This window comes from Haliotis asinina, chromosome 16, assembly GCF_037392515.1.
Source record: "Haliotis asinina isolate JCU_RB_2024 chromosome 16, JCU_Hal_asi_v2, whole genome shotgun sequence".
Lineage (NCBI taxonomy): Eukaryota > Metazoa > Mollusca > Gastropoda > Lepetellida > Haliotidae > Haliotis > Haliotis asinina.
The window spans coordinates 1,265,018-1,283,525 of NC_090295.1; the positions used below are offsets into that span (position 1 = coordinate 1,265,018).

Genomic DNA, 18,508 nt, shown 5'->3' on the forward strand with positions numbered 1-18,508 from the left:
AATCATTATTGATTAGAAAAGTTGAATCGTTGAAAATACGTTTTCTAATTTGAAATGGATTTAGTTGCTACCTGAATCTAGTTCTGAATAAAGCCAATACCAGTTGCCATCTAAGTGAAACAACAGATTTTGCAGACCAGAGCCCTTATTCTAGAAACGTTTGTAGCCCTAGGAATTCTTAACTCTGATTGTTGCCAGTGAGCTAAGAATAGGCTTAAGACGTTCGTAGAACTATGAATGTTCAGCCAGTCAGGGACCTAACTCAAGGAACTTTGATGATAGCATCATGCCCAGCAGATCCTAGCACTGCTAAGGGGGATAACCCTCCACACCTGCTGTGGTCATTTGTCCACCTGAGTGACCAGTTCAAACCCTCAGAATGGTATCATTTTCAATTATGTGAAGAGCAGTTCTCAATATGTATCTGGTCCATATTCTGACTGAGTTAATGCTTAAACAGTTTTTAATTTTAAGCAAACTGCCAAACATATGTAGTGGCACATGTAATAAATTGTGCCTTACTAAACCATCACCATAAAGATGACGAAAAAGGTAAACGGTATTGGCAAGACTAGTGTGCGGAGACTGTACCTGACTAACACTACTGATATTTGTGCTGTGACTGGCTCATCTTGAGCAATAGGGCAGTGGTACGAGTGAGTGAGTGTGTGAGTGAGGTTAGTTTTATGCCTCGCTCAGCAATATTCCACCTATATTGTATCAGTCTGTAAAAAAGAAAATCAAGCCTGGACCAAGCAATCCAGTGATTAAAAGTAAAAGTATCAATCCACAATTGGGATACAATGACATTTGACCCCAATGTCAGCAAGCCTGAACACCCCATCCCATTAGTCGCTTCTTATGACAAGCATGGGTTGTTCAGACCAAATTCAAACTGGCTCTGTGCAAGTCCACAGTATGCAAAGGCTGCACCTGTCAGACGCTGCACTGGTATTTGAAAGACTAACTGGCTGATCCAGTCAGTGGGCACAGTGGTGTATGCAGAATGATGGGACATGGTCAGTAATATTCCAGCTCTATCATGGAACTGTTTAATAAACAAAATCCAGACCAACCAAAATCGGTGGTTGACAGCATGAACACACTGCACATCATTTGGGCAGGACACAAAATGAGCTGACGGTAATGAAGGGCCATACATTATCCAATATGCTGGGGATGCATATCACCAACATCATTGTCTACCCAGAGTCAACCCAGACTAGAACTCAGGACTCCTGCTCGTCATAAGAAGTAAACAAGTGGATTGGTTGGTCAAACTGAGGACTGCAGAACAAGCAAACAAACAACATTCTACATAGTATATTTTTAGTAGCGAGCGAGTGAGTGAGTGAGTGAGTGAGTGAGTGAGTGAGTGAGTGAGTGCATGCATATAGTTTTCCACCACTTTTAGCAATATTTCAGCAATATCACATCTGAGGACATAGGTAATGGGCTTCAAACAATGTACCCGTGCACGGAAGCGAACCTGGATCTTCAGTGTGACGAGCTAATGCTTTAACCACAAATAGACAAGTGAATGCATCTTTGGATTTACTTTAGAAACTTTGTGGGTATTGAAATTATCTATCAAGTGGTGAAGCTTGTGTTATGGAGCAGTGTCATTGGGAAGGCAGTGATAAGTGCCATTTGTCATCACCCAATTCAGAGGAGTCGATTCTATGGTAAACTCTGAGGGACACAATGTGACACATGTTGTAATTCAAGGTATTTAATATCTTGACAGCAAAGGAGGAAATCTTGATGGATAGTCTGACAACTGACAGGATCTGGGAGGCATACTATGCGATTTTTAAACCAAGGTATAAATATCCTACATCCTAAGATTTCCTTAAGTTACAATAAAACTACCAAATACCCTTGTGATACCCAGTAAATATCCACCACTCACAAGACTGACCCGTACAATATCTGACAAGGTTTGTCTGCACCCACTTTCTGTACACTATGTGCCAAAGTTGTCTGTATCCACTTCATGTATGCTGACGAGGTTTGTCTGTACTCACTTCCTGTACACTATCAACCAAGGTTTGTCTCTACCCACTTCCTGTACACTATTTGACAAGGTTTATCTCTACCCACTTCCTGTACATTAGAGCCCATTAGAAAATAACCCATAGAACAATGACTACACACTTTCCTTGTAGGTATCCATATAACTACAACACCAATACCACCAATATGTACATCTATGTCAACATGAACTAACATCCAACACAATGTATTGTGAGTGAGTTTAGTTTTATGATGCTTTAGAAATATTCCTCCAGAATCAAGGCAAGGGGACACCAGAAATGGACTTCACACATTGTACCCATATGGGGAATCAAACTTGGGTCTTCTGCCTGACAGGCAGACACTTCCACCATAATGGTACCCTTATGAGTAATGAATAGCTGCATGCAGGATTGACACTGACTTAAACATCAATTCCTCAATGATTACACTTGAAAAAACAATGGCACCAACTATTGATAAGCATGTCAGTATCACATATAAGATAAAACGCCTGTACACAGACAACATGCCCCTGGCTAATGGCATTCCTGTTCTGCATATCATGAGTGTATTTCTTTATCAAAACAACCCACATCTGGCAAAAATGATAAATACGACAAAAATGTGAACTCTGACTGTAGGTATTGAATATATACATGATATATTCATAGGATGTAAATATTCCATGACTACATGCATGTCAAACATTGCAGCTAGATTCTTTCCAACATGGCAAACATTCCACTACAAAAGATGTCTTCAGTGGATTCATGAGGGAATGTAGTTTTACGCCGCTCCTAGGAATATTCGGCACTGTCATGGTAGGGGACACCAAAATGGGCTTCACACATTTTACACAGGGAACTGAAACTGGGTATTTGGGATGACAAGTGGACACTTTGACCACTAGGCTACCCCAACACCCATTTTAAGCACTGAACTATTCCATGTCTCTCACACATTGTCAGCCATATTCACATGATGTAGTAAATCGGTAAATAAACCATGTCAAGAAAATATATCATCTGATGCTACAAAAAGCAGCCATAAAACTCTGTTCGATTGTTTGAATCTGTTAGTTTCAGAATTTACATGAAAGTTGTGAAACCCTACTCTGCAATAATCTGCAACACATGGAAGAGATCTATTGCTAATGAAATGCATGTTACCGTACCTTACCATATCCTACTGGAGGAGATCAAACTACAATTGACAGGAGCTGAATGTTGACAAGGACATCTGTATGATGTATTGCGTCACTAACAGAGGAATGCAAGTACACATATACACCTCTCCCCCAACCTCACCAATACCCCCTCTAATGTACCAGGTAGATATTTGATTGATGATTTTGAACCCTCTGTGAAGATTATGTTCATTTCCCACCTCACATGCAATGGGATTACTTTGGCATAAGACTAACATGCTGTCAAGTTAAAAGGACAATTAGGATAGATCTGAATACCATCAGAAGACACTGGTGGTGGTGATAGTGTTGGTGATGGTGTTGGTATAGGATGGTGGTGTGGTGATGTTTGTGATGGTGCTGTTGGAGGATGATGGTGTGGTGATGTTGGTGGTGCTGTTGATGATGGTGTTGGTACAGGATGGTGGTGTGGTGATGTTGGTGATGGTGATGTTGGAGGATGATGGTGTGGTGATGTTGGTGGTGCTGTTGATGATGGTGTTGGTATAGGATGGTGGTGTGGTGATGTTGGTGATGGTGCTGTTGGTGATGGTGTTGGTATAGGATGGTAATGGGTGATGTTGGTGATGGTATTGTTGGAGGATGGTGGTGTGGTGATGTTAATGATTGTGTTGGTGGAGGATGGTGGTGTGGTGCTGTTGGTGATGGTGTTGGTAAAGGATGGTGGTGGCAGAGGAGATTCTGATGGGACTGTTTGAGAGAGTGGTGTTGGTGTGGAAATAGGGAATGACGACGACGATGATGATGACAATGATGGGGTAGGGGTGGTGGTTGGAGGGAAAAATGAGAAAGGTATGAGCCTAACGATAACAAGACTTCCAGCAGGTGAGGTAGTTAGGGAATTATTATTTAAATATCAAGCAAAATCTTCCCAAATCCATGGTTTTATGATTAAAAAATAAAGAGAACTAAACTGCAGTACAAGACAGAAATTACATTGCAAATAGTCGCACAAGGAGCATATTCATTTAATTTATTGATTGTAATCTGTTATGAAATGACATTAGCCATTTTCAAAACAATTTATTTCTGATAAAATATTAAAATCAATACTGATTTCCTTTCAGAACGCATTAACAAATGCCATTCTCTTTACAAAAAGAATAGGCACCTGCTGTTAAATTTCTTAAATTTCTCTACAGGTACTTAAAATGCAATAATTTCTACTAAATATCAATATTAAAATAAAACCCAGGGACTAAGACAATCAATCATTTGTGTTAGTCAGTAGAAGTCCTCAGAAATACTCAATAGAACATGAACATGCAAACATCTAAAACAAAAATATAATGAGTAAAAGTAACATTGACCAAATCCAGTGAGAAATTACATAAGAATATAACAAGAAACAGTAAATCATTAAAATATACCTAACGCAAGTATATTCCATTTATCATCATATACATCAGATTACTTCATCCCTGCTAAAGGAAACAGTTTCTTTATCACCTGACAAACGTCAACTTACAGGAAACAACAAATTATCAAATTACAAAACAATCAAAGCCTTGCATGGATAAACACAACACCATCAATATAAACTGCAGATATTTATGGAATGCTGAAAGATGCCTGCTGACAGATAGAGGCTGTGATAGTTAGAAAAAGCTGCCCTAACAAGGAGGAATGAGACTTGAACCAACCTGTATGAATCCTCTGGTGCTGCTGCAGATGGGACAGTTGCTTGAAGGCCTTGTCACAATAGCTGCACTCATACTTGCGGATCCCCGAGTGGACCAAGCTATGTTGGTTCAATTGCTGCTTGCTTCGGAATCCTTTCAGGCATGTCGGACAGATGAATGTTTTTTCACGGTTTGTTGTAGTGGAAGGTTCCGAGGAGCTATCTTGTGGCTGTTGAGACTGTTCCTGGCTCCCTTGTCCAGGAACGGAATCGGACATTTCTTCCCTGTTGGAGGACATTAACCAGTAAGTTAAGAACAGTTTAAAGTTGTGGAAATACGGATCCAAATCTTGCCACATAACTGTAGGTTAGCTGAGCAAAATTTCCCAGTCTGAAATCGAGCCTAGCTAGCTCAAATTGAATGCATGTAACTGGAGTCCTATTTGCGTCTGAAATAAAAAAGGAATTCAGGCGACTGAGAAAAAATGCCTTATTCCTTTCAATCATAAACCCTTCATGATTAAAAAAAGAGACTTCCTTTGAATATGCTAGCGATTTTTTTTCTATTTCAGCTGGAAACCAATTTAGCTCGACTTGATTCAATATGTGCTGTATTCCACTCTAATTAAACACAAATAAAGATTGTTTATTTTCTTTAGGTATCGCGCACTGCTGTCAAAAATTAAATCAGCTACAGGAAGAATTGAATATGCTTGTTCGCCAGCAAAGGCTGAATATTGTAGGAAAAAATAGTTATAATGTTGATAGGACTCGAAGATTGGAAAAAGTGGGTCAGCAGTTTTTTTCATAATTTGCAGCAATGTGCAAGCCAGTCTGATAAAAGCTACAGCCTATGAGAAATGTCACTGTGATTCTAAAAATGTATGAGTTTTTTCCAACTGTCTGAATGCAAATTTTAAAACAGCTGGATCGCTTACTATAGTCTATTTCACTTTTTATAGCATTGTGTCGTTGCTTGGTTACGTAATCTCCTCCCAAGCAAATCAATGTAGTTTGAGCGTCTTTGCTCTATCGATTCAAACACAAAGAGAATTTTATAATACTCTCTGATGAAAGTTTTTTTTCTTTTCCGTTTTGGACATAAATTTTCGTTGCAATCAATATTTTGTAACATGATGAATATCTCAACGAAATGGAAATTGCAAACTAGAATCTTGGTGGACACTGCATTAATAAAACATTCCATTTCTCATAAATATTTATTTCTATTATCATTAATCAAATGAGCAGGATTCGAACATGTTTTAATATGCCCTTCTCTCCATAACAGAAAGCAGGTGGTTCAGCATATACCTGCCCCTGACTACAATTGTACTCAGCATGAAAACAATGTTTAAAACAGATGTCACCATTTAATAACAACATATATCATGTTTAGATTTCATTAAAATGTGTAAATTGCTTCTATATTCAAAGAGAAAATCATGACTATAAACCAATGGATCAGTAGTGTCACTGCAGTTGTGTACAAAAGTTGGAGGCTGTAAAAGTTATTCAGATTATTTGGAAAGTGGTTAAGATGGGCTTTTAATCAGCTATAGCCTGTTCCACGGAGATTAAGAAACTGATGCATTGTGGGAAATACAGACTTTAAATAGTCAAGATAGGTTTACATTTAAACTTTTAACAATAAAATATCATATTTGTTCTAAACTTTGTAAATGTCATAGAGTTTTTTGAATGAATTAAACATGTGAACGAAATATTTGATCATCTACTTGCAATATATCATACTGACATTAAAGATTGAAGACTTCAAACATACTGATAGAAAATATATGTTGACATCTTTTTGTAGAGTAAATCCACATGTTCAGGAAATATTTGAAAATCTACTTATGGAATAAAAATTTGTATATTACTGTCAAGAAAATACCCATGCAGCTGGCATCAAATTACATATGTACATAAAAGCAGACAACAAGCAAGGTTTCAAAACATGAATTTGTATTTAGACAGTACAAGATTTGTGATCAGATAAAATGTTGATACATAGCAGTTGTGTATGGGCTAATGGCAAAATACTCCACAGATACGTCTGTCTATCATCTTTACTTCACCCTTTAAGTCTGATGGCAAACTGCATTGTTTTAGATTATTTATGGTATTATGACAGTTACCTGTAATTAACAGGTGAGCAAGATATACCATGGACATGTCAGTGATCACAGTGTCAGTGAGTGAGTGAGTGAGTGAACATGGTTTTATGCTGCTATTAGCAGTATTCCAGCAATATCACAGTGGCGACATCTGCAATAGGTTTTAGACATCATGTCCTGAATGGAACCAGCGACATGATCGACAGTGGCGACACCTGCAATAGGTTTTAGACATCATGTCCTGAATGGAACCAGCGACATGATCAACAGTACCGGTATAGGTTATAGTTATCATCGATGACCCACCATTACTGAGGTCAGGGAATATGGGGTTCAGAGTTGTACTTAAGAATATTTTGCCCATATGACGATTTGCAAGCATGCGAATGTGTGGCTGCATGTACTAGCCCCGGCTTAAGACAGTTTTATGTAGCTTTTTCACTGAGATACAATGCTGCAGTTAAGCATAAATACCACACTCAGACACATTATACTGACTCCATGCTGACAGTCCTCGTTTCATCCATAAATGCCAAGCACCAGACCGAGAAAACACAAGTACCATATTAAGTGCTTTTTGGGGATTGAACCGTCCACCTTATACATAATGGTTTTAATCAATGACAGTGAGTTTAGTTTTATGCCGCTTTTAGCAATATTTCAGCTATATCTTGGCAGGGGACATCAGAAATGGGCTGCTCACATTGTACCCATGGGGGGAACTGAACACAGGTCTTCAACGTGATGAGAAAAAGCTTTAACCACTTGGCTACCCCACCGTTGACAATCCACACCTATGAAGAAGAAGTTATCATCGATGACACCACAGTATTGAGAGCATCAATGTATGTAAAGGTTATCATTGATAACACAACACAGCATTGAAAGCACTGATGTTGGTAAAAGGTATCATCGATGACACCACAGTATTGAGAGCGTCAATGTATGTAAAGGTTACCATTGATAACACAACACAGCATTGAAAGCACTGATGTAGGTAAAAGGTATCATCGATGACACCACAGTATTGAGAGCATCAATGTATGTAAAGGTTATCATTGATAACACAACACAGTACTGTGAGCATTGATGTAGGTAAAGGTTGTCATTGATAACACAACACAGTACTGAGAGCATCGATGTAGGTAAAGGTTGAGAGCATCGATGTATGTAAAGGTTGTCATTGATAACACAACACAGTACTGTGAGCAGTGATGTAGGTAAAGGTTGAGAGCATCAATGTATGTAAAGGTTACCATTGATAACACAACACAGCATTGAAAGCACTGATGTTGGTAAAAGGTATCATCGATGACACCACAGTATTGAGAGCGTCAATGTATGTAAAGGTTACCATTGATAACACAACACAGCATTGAAAGCACTGATGTAGGTAAAAGGTATCATCGATGACACCACAGTATTGAGAGCATCAATGTATGTAAAGGTTACCATTGATAACACAACACAGCATTGAAAGCACTGATGTTGGTAAAAGGTATCATCGATGACACCACAGTATTGAGAGCATCAATGTATGTAAAGGTTATCATTGATAACACAACACAGTACTGTGAGCATTGATGTAGGTAAAGGTTGTCATTGATAACACAACACAGTACTGAGAGCATCGATGTAGGTAAAGGTTGAGAGCATCGATGTATGTAAAGGTTATCATTGATAACACAACACAGTACTGAGAGCATTGATGTAGGTAAAGGTTGAGAGCATCGATGTATGTAAAGGTTGTCATTGATAACACAACACAGTACTGAGAGCATTGATGTAGGTAAAGGTTGAGAGTATCGATGTATGTAAAGGTTATCATTGATAACACAACACAGTACTGAGAGCAGTGATGTAGGTAAAGGTTGAGAGTATCGATGTATGTAAAGGTTATCATTGACAACACAACACAGTACTGAGAGCATTGATGTAGGTAAAGGTTGAGAGCATCGATGTATGTAAAGGTTATCATTGATAACACAACACAGTACTGAGAGCATTGATGTAGGTAAAGGTTGAGAGTATCGATGTATGAAAAGGTTATCATTGATAACACAACACAGTACTGAGAGCATCGATGTAGGTAAAGGTTGAGAGTATCGATGTATGTAAAGGTTATCATTGATAACACAACACAGTACTGAGAGCAGTGATGTAGGTAAAGGTTGAGAGTATCGATGTATGTAAAGGTTATCATTGATAACACAACACAGTACTGAGAGCAGTGATGTAGGTAAAGGTTGAGAGCATCGATGTATGTAAAGGTTATCATTGATAACACAACACAGTACTGAGAGCATCGATGTATGTAAAGGTTATCATTGATAACACAACACAGTACTGAGAGCAGTGATGTAGGTAAAGGTTATCATTGATAACACAACACAGTACTGAGAGCAGTGATGTAGGTAAAGGTTATCATTGATAACACAACACAGTACTGAGAGCATCGATGTATGTAAAGGTTATCATTGATAACACAACACAGTACTGAGAGCATCGATGTATGTAAAGGTTATCATTGATAACACAACACAGTACTGAGAGCAGTGATGTATGTAAAAGTTATCATTGATAACACAACACAGTACTGAGAGCATCGATGTATGTAAAGGTTATCATTGATAACACAACACAGTACTGAGAGCATTGATGTAGGTAAAGGTTGAGAGTATCGATGTATGAAAAGGTTATCATTGATAACACAACACAGTACTGAGAGCATCGATGTAGGTAAAGGTTGAGAGTATCGATGTATGTAAAGGTTATCATTGATAACACAACACAGTACTGAGAGCAGTGATGTAGGTAAAGGTTGAGAGTATCGATGTATGTAAAGGTTATCATTGATAACACAACACAGTACTGAGAGCAGTGATGTAGGTAAAGGTTGAGAGCATCGATGTATGTAAAGGTTATCATTGATAACACAACACAGTACTGAGAGCATCGATGTATGTAAAGGTTATCATTGATAACACAACACAGTACTGAGAGCAGTGATGTAGGTAAAGGTTATCATTGATAACACAACACAGTACTGAGAGCAGTGATGTAGGTAAAGGTTATCATTGATAACACAACACAGTACTGAGAGCATCGATGTATGTAAAGGTTATCATTGATAACACAACACAGTACTGAGAGCATCGATGTATGTAAAGGTTATCATTGATAACACAACACAGTACTGAGAGCAGTGATGTATGTAAAAGTTATCATTGATAACACAACACAGTACTGAGAGCATCGATGTATGTAAAGGTTATCATTGATAACACAACACAGTACTGAGAGCATCTATGTTGGTAAAAGTTATCACTGATGTTTGACCAGAGTATCAACAACAATGATATAGACATACTATTTATCGATGATGGGCCCCAATATTGAGTGCTGATAACAATGGTATATGTTAACAATTAGCAAACATGAAACAGAATTACTTTCATTTTATAGACATACTATTTATCGATGATGGGCCCCAATATTGAGTGCTGATAACAATGGTATATGTTAACAATTAGCAAACATGAAACAGAATTACTTTCATTTTAACACAACACATTGATAACACAACACAGTACTGAGAGCATCGATGTATGTAAAGGTTATCATTGATAACACAACACAGTACTGAGAGCATCTATGTTGGTAAAAGTTATCACTGATGTTTGACCAGAGTATCAACAACAATGATATAGACATACTATTTATCGATGATGGGCCCCAATATTGAGTGCTGATAACAATGGTATATGTTAACAATTAGCAAACATGAAACAGAATTACTTTCATTTTATTTGTTTACAAAAGACAAATATCCATGGACACTGAGGGGATGCCTTATAAAAATAATCATATTGATTTATCAGACTGTAGCCAAACCACAAGAAATCCTATATAGAAAAGCTTTGAACAAGGCATTGGACTCAGGTCATTAAAAAACACTTTAATCAGACTTCCAAAACTACCAAAACACACCATTTCACCACTAGATATGGTTATGTACAAAATCTGGAGAAGGAACAGTGAACAGTGTAAAAGTTCTGCTCCATAAAAGCGCACTTCCGCCAAATGAGTAAAAGTCAAATTTGTTGCCATGAAAACGCCCAAAATATCTTATTCAGAGTTCCACAAGTATCAAAATGCACCAGTACACCACCAGACCTATCTATGCGCCAAGGCCAGTGAAGAAATATTGAATGGTTTTAAAGAAAAGACAGATTTGCATGGGTGCATGCACATATGGACAGACAGAGTCCATTTTAATACCCCTTGGAAAACCTGTTGCAGGTGATAAAAATTATTTTATTCAGAAGTCCAACTTGTTGCTATGGAAATGCAAACATATTTGATTCAGAAATCCAAAACTAAAAAAAGTCATCAGTAGACCACCAGATCTACCTATGTACCAAGTTTGGTGAAGAAAAAGTTTTAGAGTTCAGAAAAGAGTACCAATTTCAGTGTACTAAGTCAAACTTGTTGCCATGGAAATGCAAAAAATATTTAATTCAGTCCATTCCGCAAAACACATTGTAGGGATATATAGTACCAAGAGTAATTTCTTCAGGCTTCCATGCATAAAGTGATTTTCAGTGGAGAGTATTTGTGTTGGAAGTAAGTAAACTAATATATAAATAAGATGTATCCTCCCCAGGGAGTGTGATTGATAATATGATGTGCCGTAGAGATTGACATCCAATGATCGAAGGAAAAAATATCAGTGCCTTAAGCTAACACTAGCTGAGAGGAAATGTACACTGTACTAATATCCTACAATAATAACAAATATCCTATAATAATAATAAATATCCTACAGTAATAACAAATATCCCACAGTAATAACAAATATCCCACAGTAATAACAAATATCCTATACTGATAAGATCTGGCTAAAATGAAGTTTTGTAAATGAATGTTATTTGTTGTAAATTAGAAATATGTGCTGTTCTGTAGTGTCATTTTATTGATCATCTTCACTTGACACATATACTTTGGTTTCTGTGTGTTGTTCAGGTGATTACAGCTAAACAAGGGCTAATATTAATATGTGCAAATACACCGTGTAAGGTCACTGCATGAAAATCAGCATGTTTGTTGGTGTTATTGTCTACTGATGCCATGGTTTTGGTCTGTTTGTTGTTTAACACTACACACAGCAATATTCCAGCTATCTGTAAATAACTGAGCCTGGACCAGAAAATCCAGTGATCAACATCATGAGCACTGATGTACACAACTGGGATATGATGACATGTGTCAGTCAAGTTAGCAAGCCTGGCCATCCAATCCTGTTAGTCGCCTCTCACGACAAGCATGTGTTACTGAAGACCAGTTTTATGATGTCTATGGGTAGTGATGAATGCTAGTTATTTACAAAACATGATACTGAACACTATGACCTCAACTCTACTCATCAGTTGTCAGTAGTTTCCGGAACGAAAAAACGTTTTTACGGTTTTACAAATACATACAACTTAAAAAAATAAAATTTTTCTTCATCAAGATATGTAGAATGATTTCTTTTAACACAGACTTATGATATTCTAAGTGCCAAGATAATTGCAGCTACAATTTCTTAACATACACTTTTGACATTGAAACTGAAAAGATAATGGTAAATCCAGTGCTTCTACATTGTAGCGTTGTAGCGTTAAGACAGTCGTAACCCCCCCATACTTTACCACACACTTACGAAAGTTGTAGGAATATGGTGACCGTAACCCCATACTTTACCACACACTTACGCAAGTTGTAGAACTAAGGTGACCGTAACCCCATACTTTACCACACACTTACGCAAGTTGTAGGAATATGGTGACCGTAACCCCATACTTTACCACACACTTACGTAAGTTGTAGGAATATGGTGACCGTAACCCCATACTTTACCACACACTTACGAAAGTTGTAGGAATATGGTGACCGTAACCGCATACTTTACCACACACTTACGAAAGTTGTAGGAATATGGTGACCGTAACCGCATACTTTACCACACACTTACGAAAGTTGTAGGAATATGGTGACCGTAACCGCATACTTTACTACACACTTACAACAGTCGTAGTGCTAAGAAATTCATAACCCTTGTACTGCACCTCACACTCACAAAGACAGTTGTAACCCTGAACTTGACCACACTCTTATGACAGCCATAGCACTAAGACAATCATATGCCCGAAATTACCACCCACTTACAACAATTGTAGTGTAAAGACTTTCATGGAATGAAGCCTTTTCTATATTCACAATGTAACATATTTTTATGCAACGCTAGTCATGGAAGCCTTCAGCCATGATGCTGAAGGCCTGGGTTTGATTCCCTCAGGAACAATGTGTGAAGACTATTCGTCATGTTGCATCCATCATAAAGCTGGAATAGAAAGTGGTGAAAACCCAGCTCAATTTCCCAGAAGTTTTCATACAGAAATATCCTGGTGTGGCAACATTACAGATCATCTTTAGTGACTAAGGCCAGCATAATCGGCCCAATTTATCTATCAAAAACAAGCTACTATTGTGTTGCCCTAGGAAGAGAATCAATCTCCAAATGAAACGCACAGCCTTGGATCAATTCATTAGTCCTTGTATGGCATCCCGTTTCATTCACTGATGTCAGATATAATTGATAATCAGTCGGGACAGACACAGACTCACTGGTGTCAGATTCCTGGATGTTTCACAGTGGCGCTCAAAGGTTGAAGCCCCCATTTCTCTAGGATTCAGTCACAACTACACTGCTTCATACGAGTCACATGGTCACACAATAATGATGCACAGTCAACATTTATACAGTCACAAATGCAATCACTCAGACACACATTGTGAGTCACAAACATACCGTCACATATTCGCACAGTAAAAGTCAAATATATAGCCACACAGTCACAGACTCATGAGTGAGTCACAATCAGACATATAGTCACAAAGTCACAATACACAGTCACAAACCATCACAATTATTTAGTCACAGTCACACATATTGTCACAGTCACACAGACACAGTCACACATATTGTCACAGTCACACAGACACAGTCACACATATTGTCTATCACACAAAGACAGCCACATACATTGTCACTGACACACATAGACACAGCCACACACATTGTCACTGACACACATAGACACACATTGTCACTGACACACATAGACACACAGCCACACAGTTTCAAATATAGTAAGTGAGAGAATGAGTTGGGTTGAACAGGTCAAAATGGCTGCATGACAAAAGGGATGCAAAACAGAAAAGTCAAAAGAGCCACAAGACAGTCAAAAGGGCTGCAAACCCCTAGTCAAATGTACCGCATCGAAAAGACAAAAGGGCTGCATCAAAGAGTCAAAAGGGTCTAATATAAATAAAATAATAATAATTACATCTTTTTTCAAAATTATTAAAGATTTTACACCTACTGAATGTATATTTTGTGCATACTAGTTCTGTTCTTAATAGATATTTTATTATCAATATTACAGATAAAATAATGACAAACATTATATTATGTAATGGTCATATATTTCATTTCGGTCTCAAAACACTTCCCATTTATCATTATGATAAATGTAATGTCTTTAAAAATGGTACCACAATGCACCAGTAAGAAGCTAAAATATTACACAAAAACACATATACACAATGTATCCCTTTCACATCATACTTGTGTCTTGACTATCATGTAAGTTGTCACTAAACTCATGAATGTTTTGTTTCCTCTGCTCTTCAGTGAATACTGTCAGAATATTTTACAGCACTGTTTTCTTTGATATTACATGTTACAACTGAGGCTGAGTTGATTTTGTGTCAATGTGTAACAGTCTAAGATCATGGATAGACTTGGTTTGGATATCATTTCCACCTACTAAGGCAGTGAAGTGTTTTAAACCGTGAGGAAGAACCAGCATGGCATCAAGTGTGATTGTTGTACAAGATGACGCAGAGGACATGGGACACTGGAGTGTCAAGAGACCAATATTTACAGCTTGTGGACTGTGGGGACCCTTTTCCTTTCAGCTATCACGTGCCAATCCACTGAAAATGCTGCTGCATCTGTCAGTATAGACGTTGGTCATTTCTCTCTGACACTGGAGACACCGTGTTGATGCCAGACTTAGCTGAGAGGGCTATGGAAGTTAAGGCTGATGAAAGTTATTATGTCTTGGAGTTGGAGAACCAGAGGCAGTTGACTACACTGAGGCCCTTTTGACTTTTTGATGCAGCCCTTTTGATGTTCTTGCAGCCCTTTTGACTTTTCTGTGTTGCTGCCTTTTGTCATACAGCCCTTATGATTGTTTCGTTTCGCAGCCTTTTGTCATGCAGCTATTTTGACTTTTCCGTTTTGCAGCCTTCTGTCATGCAGCCCTTTTGACTTTTCTGTGTTGGTGCCTTTTGTCACGCAGCCCTTTTGACAGGGACCCTATAAAACTTGCCAACTGTCATTCCTTACTATGAGCATTTTGCTACTATATACTAGTCAGATGATTCAGAAATATTATTGACAATCTTATTGTTCACTTTCTCCTTCACCTTCAGTAACTTCCGCAAAGAGTCGACAGCTGTGATTGGACAGATGCAACTCTATATATAGACTCAAGTCATTCAATAAACAAAAAATGTTCATCCTGATTTTTAAAGTCTGGCATATTAGTATGCTTTAGGATGAATTTATACTTTCATATTTCGTTCCAAATTTGTAAAAACCATGAAAAATTGTAGACAGTCCTCAGATGTGCCGGTCTGTCAAATAACAGAAAAACTTCCATCTTCACTCATTGTTACTTCGTCACTGGAAGGCATAGGTCACATGATCAATCACGTGATGCAGTTACACACTAACAGAAGTGTCACTGAAATAAAATGCAGAACTTTGTTTGAGTAACAAACATCACATAAAGTTCAAAGCATCCATCACAGCTGCTTCTGTGATGTGAAATAATGCTACTGGCAGACAGAAACTTGAACTATTGGATCATCAACATTGTGAATTTTATGACTGGTAGGCTGCACACTTATTAGAGATTCAACTTTCTGAGGATTGTGATTGCTGAGTATCTGATCACCTAAACTTTTATGTTTGTCTTTTCAACTTGGGTATTATCCACTAAAAGATCCACAACACATCCAAGACATGGTTCTATAGAGATTTAGCTGGGTATTATCCACTAAAAGATCCACAACACATCCAAGATATGGTTCTATAGAGATTTAGCTGGGTATTATCCACTAAAAGATCCACAACACATCCAAGACATGGTTCTATAGAGATTAAGCTGGGTATTATCCACTAAAAGATCCACAACACATCCAAGACATGGTTCTATAGAGATTTAGCTGGGTATTATCCACTAAAAGATCCACAACACATCCAAGACATGGTTCTATAGAGATTAAGCTGGGTATTATCCACTAAAAGATCCACAACACATCCAAGACATAGTTCTATAGAGATTTAGCTGGGTATTATCCACTAAAAGATCCACAACACATCCAAGACATGGTTCTATAGAGATTTAGCTGGGTATTATCCACTAAAAGATCCACAACACATCCAAGACATGGGGTGTTTCTATAGAGATTTAGCTGGGTATTATCCACTAAAAGATCCACAACACATCCAAGACATGGGGTGTTTCTATAGAGATTTAGCTGGGTATTATCCACTAAAAGATCCACAACACATCCAAGACATGGGGTGTTTCTATAGAGATTTAGCTGGGTATTATCCACTAAAAGATCCACAACACATCCAAGACATGGGGTGTTTCTATAGAGATTTAGCTGGGTATTATCCACTAAAAGATCCACAACACATCCAAGACATGGTTCTATAGAGATTTAGCTGGGTATTATCCACTAAAAGATCCACAACACATCCAAGACATGGTTCTATAGAGATTTAGCTGGGTATTATCCACTAAAAGATCCACAACACATCCAAGACATGGTTCTACAGAGATTTAGCTGGGTATTATCCACTAAAAGATCCACAACACATCCAAGACATGGGGTGTTTCTATAGAGATTAAGCTGGGTATTATCCACTAAAAGATCCACAACACATCCAAGACATGGTTCTATACAGATTTAGCTGGGTATTATCCACTAAAAGATCCACAACACATCCAAGACATGGTTCTATAGAGATTAAGCTGGGTATTATCCACTAAAAGATCCACAACACATCCAAGACATGGTTCTATAGAGATTTAGCTGGGTATTATCCACTAAAAGATCCACAACACATCCAAGACATGGTTCTATAGAGATTTAGCTGGGTATTATCCACTAAAAGATCCACAACACATCCAAGACATGGTTCTATAGAGATTAAGCTGGGTATTATCCACTAAAAGATCCACAACACATCCAAGACATGATTCTATAGAGATTTAGCTGGGTATTATCCACTAAAAGATCCACAACACATCCAAGACATGGTTCTATAGAGATTAAGCTGGGTATTATCCACTAAAAGATCCACAACACATCCAAGACATGGTTCTATAGAGATTAAGCTGGGTATTATCCACTAAAAGATCCACAACACATCCAAGACATGGGGTGTTTCTATAGAGATTTAGCTGGGTATTATCCATTAAAAGATCCACAACACATCCAAGACATGGGGTGTTTCTATAGAGATTTAGCTGGGTATTATTCACTAAAAGATCCACAACACATCCAAGACATGGTTCTATAGAGATTTAGCTGGGTATTATCCACTAAAAGATCCACAACACATCCAAGACATGGTTCTATAGAGATTAAGCTGGGTATTATCCACTAAAAGATCCACAACACATCCAAGACATGGTTCTATAGAGATTTAGCTGGGTATTATCCACTAAAAGATCCACAACACATCCAAGACATGGGGTGTTTCTATACAGATTTAGCTGGGTATTATCCACTAAAAGATCCACAACACATCCAAGACATGGTTCTATAGAGATTTAGCTGGGTATTATCCACTAAAAGATCCACAACACATCCAAGACATGGTTCTATAGAGATTAAGCTGGGTATTATCCACTAAAAGATCCACAACACATCCAAGACATGGGGTGTTTCTATACAGATTTAGCTGGGTATTATCCACTAAAAGATCCACAACACATCCAAGACATGGTTCTACAGAGATTTAGCTGGGTATTATCCACTAAAAGATCCACAACACATCCAAGACATGGGGTGTTTCTATACAGATTTAGCTGGGTATTATCCACTAAAAGATCCACAACACATCCAAGACATGGTTCTATAGAGATTTAGCTGGGTATTATCCACTAAAAGATCCACAACACATCCAAGACATGGGGTGTTTCTATACAGATTTAGCTGGGTATTATCCACTAAAAGATCCACAACACATCCAAGACATGGTTCTACAGAGATTTAGCTGGGTATTATCCACTAAAAGATCCACAACACATCCAAGACATGGGGTGTTTCTATACAGATTTAGCTGGGTATTATCCACTAAAAGATCCACAACACATCCAAGACATGGGGTGTTTCTATACAGATTTA

The 18,508-nt window shown here is 37.9% G+C and overlaps 1 protein-coding gene across 1 annotated transcript in view; it reads right to left on the reverse strand.

Moving 5' to 3' along the window:
- LOC137268161 (uncharacterized) overlaps window positions 1-18,508 on the reverse strand; it is a 128,979-nt gene that overhangs the window by 52,538 nt on the left and 57,933 nt on the right. Inside the window, exon 3 of the mRNA XM_067802690.1 lies at window positions 4,870-5,132. Within this exon, the coding sequence (XP_067658791.1) occupies window positions 4,870-5,132 (263 nt within the window). The remainder of the gene's footprint in view (window positions 1-4,869; window positions 5,133-18,508) is intronic.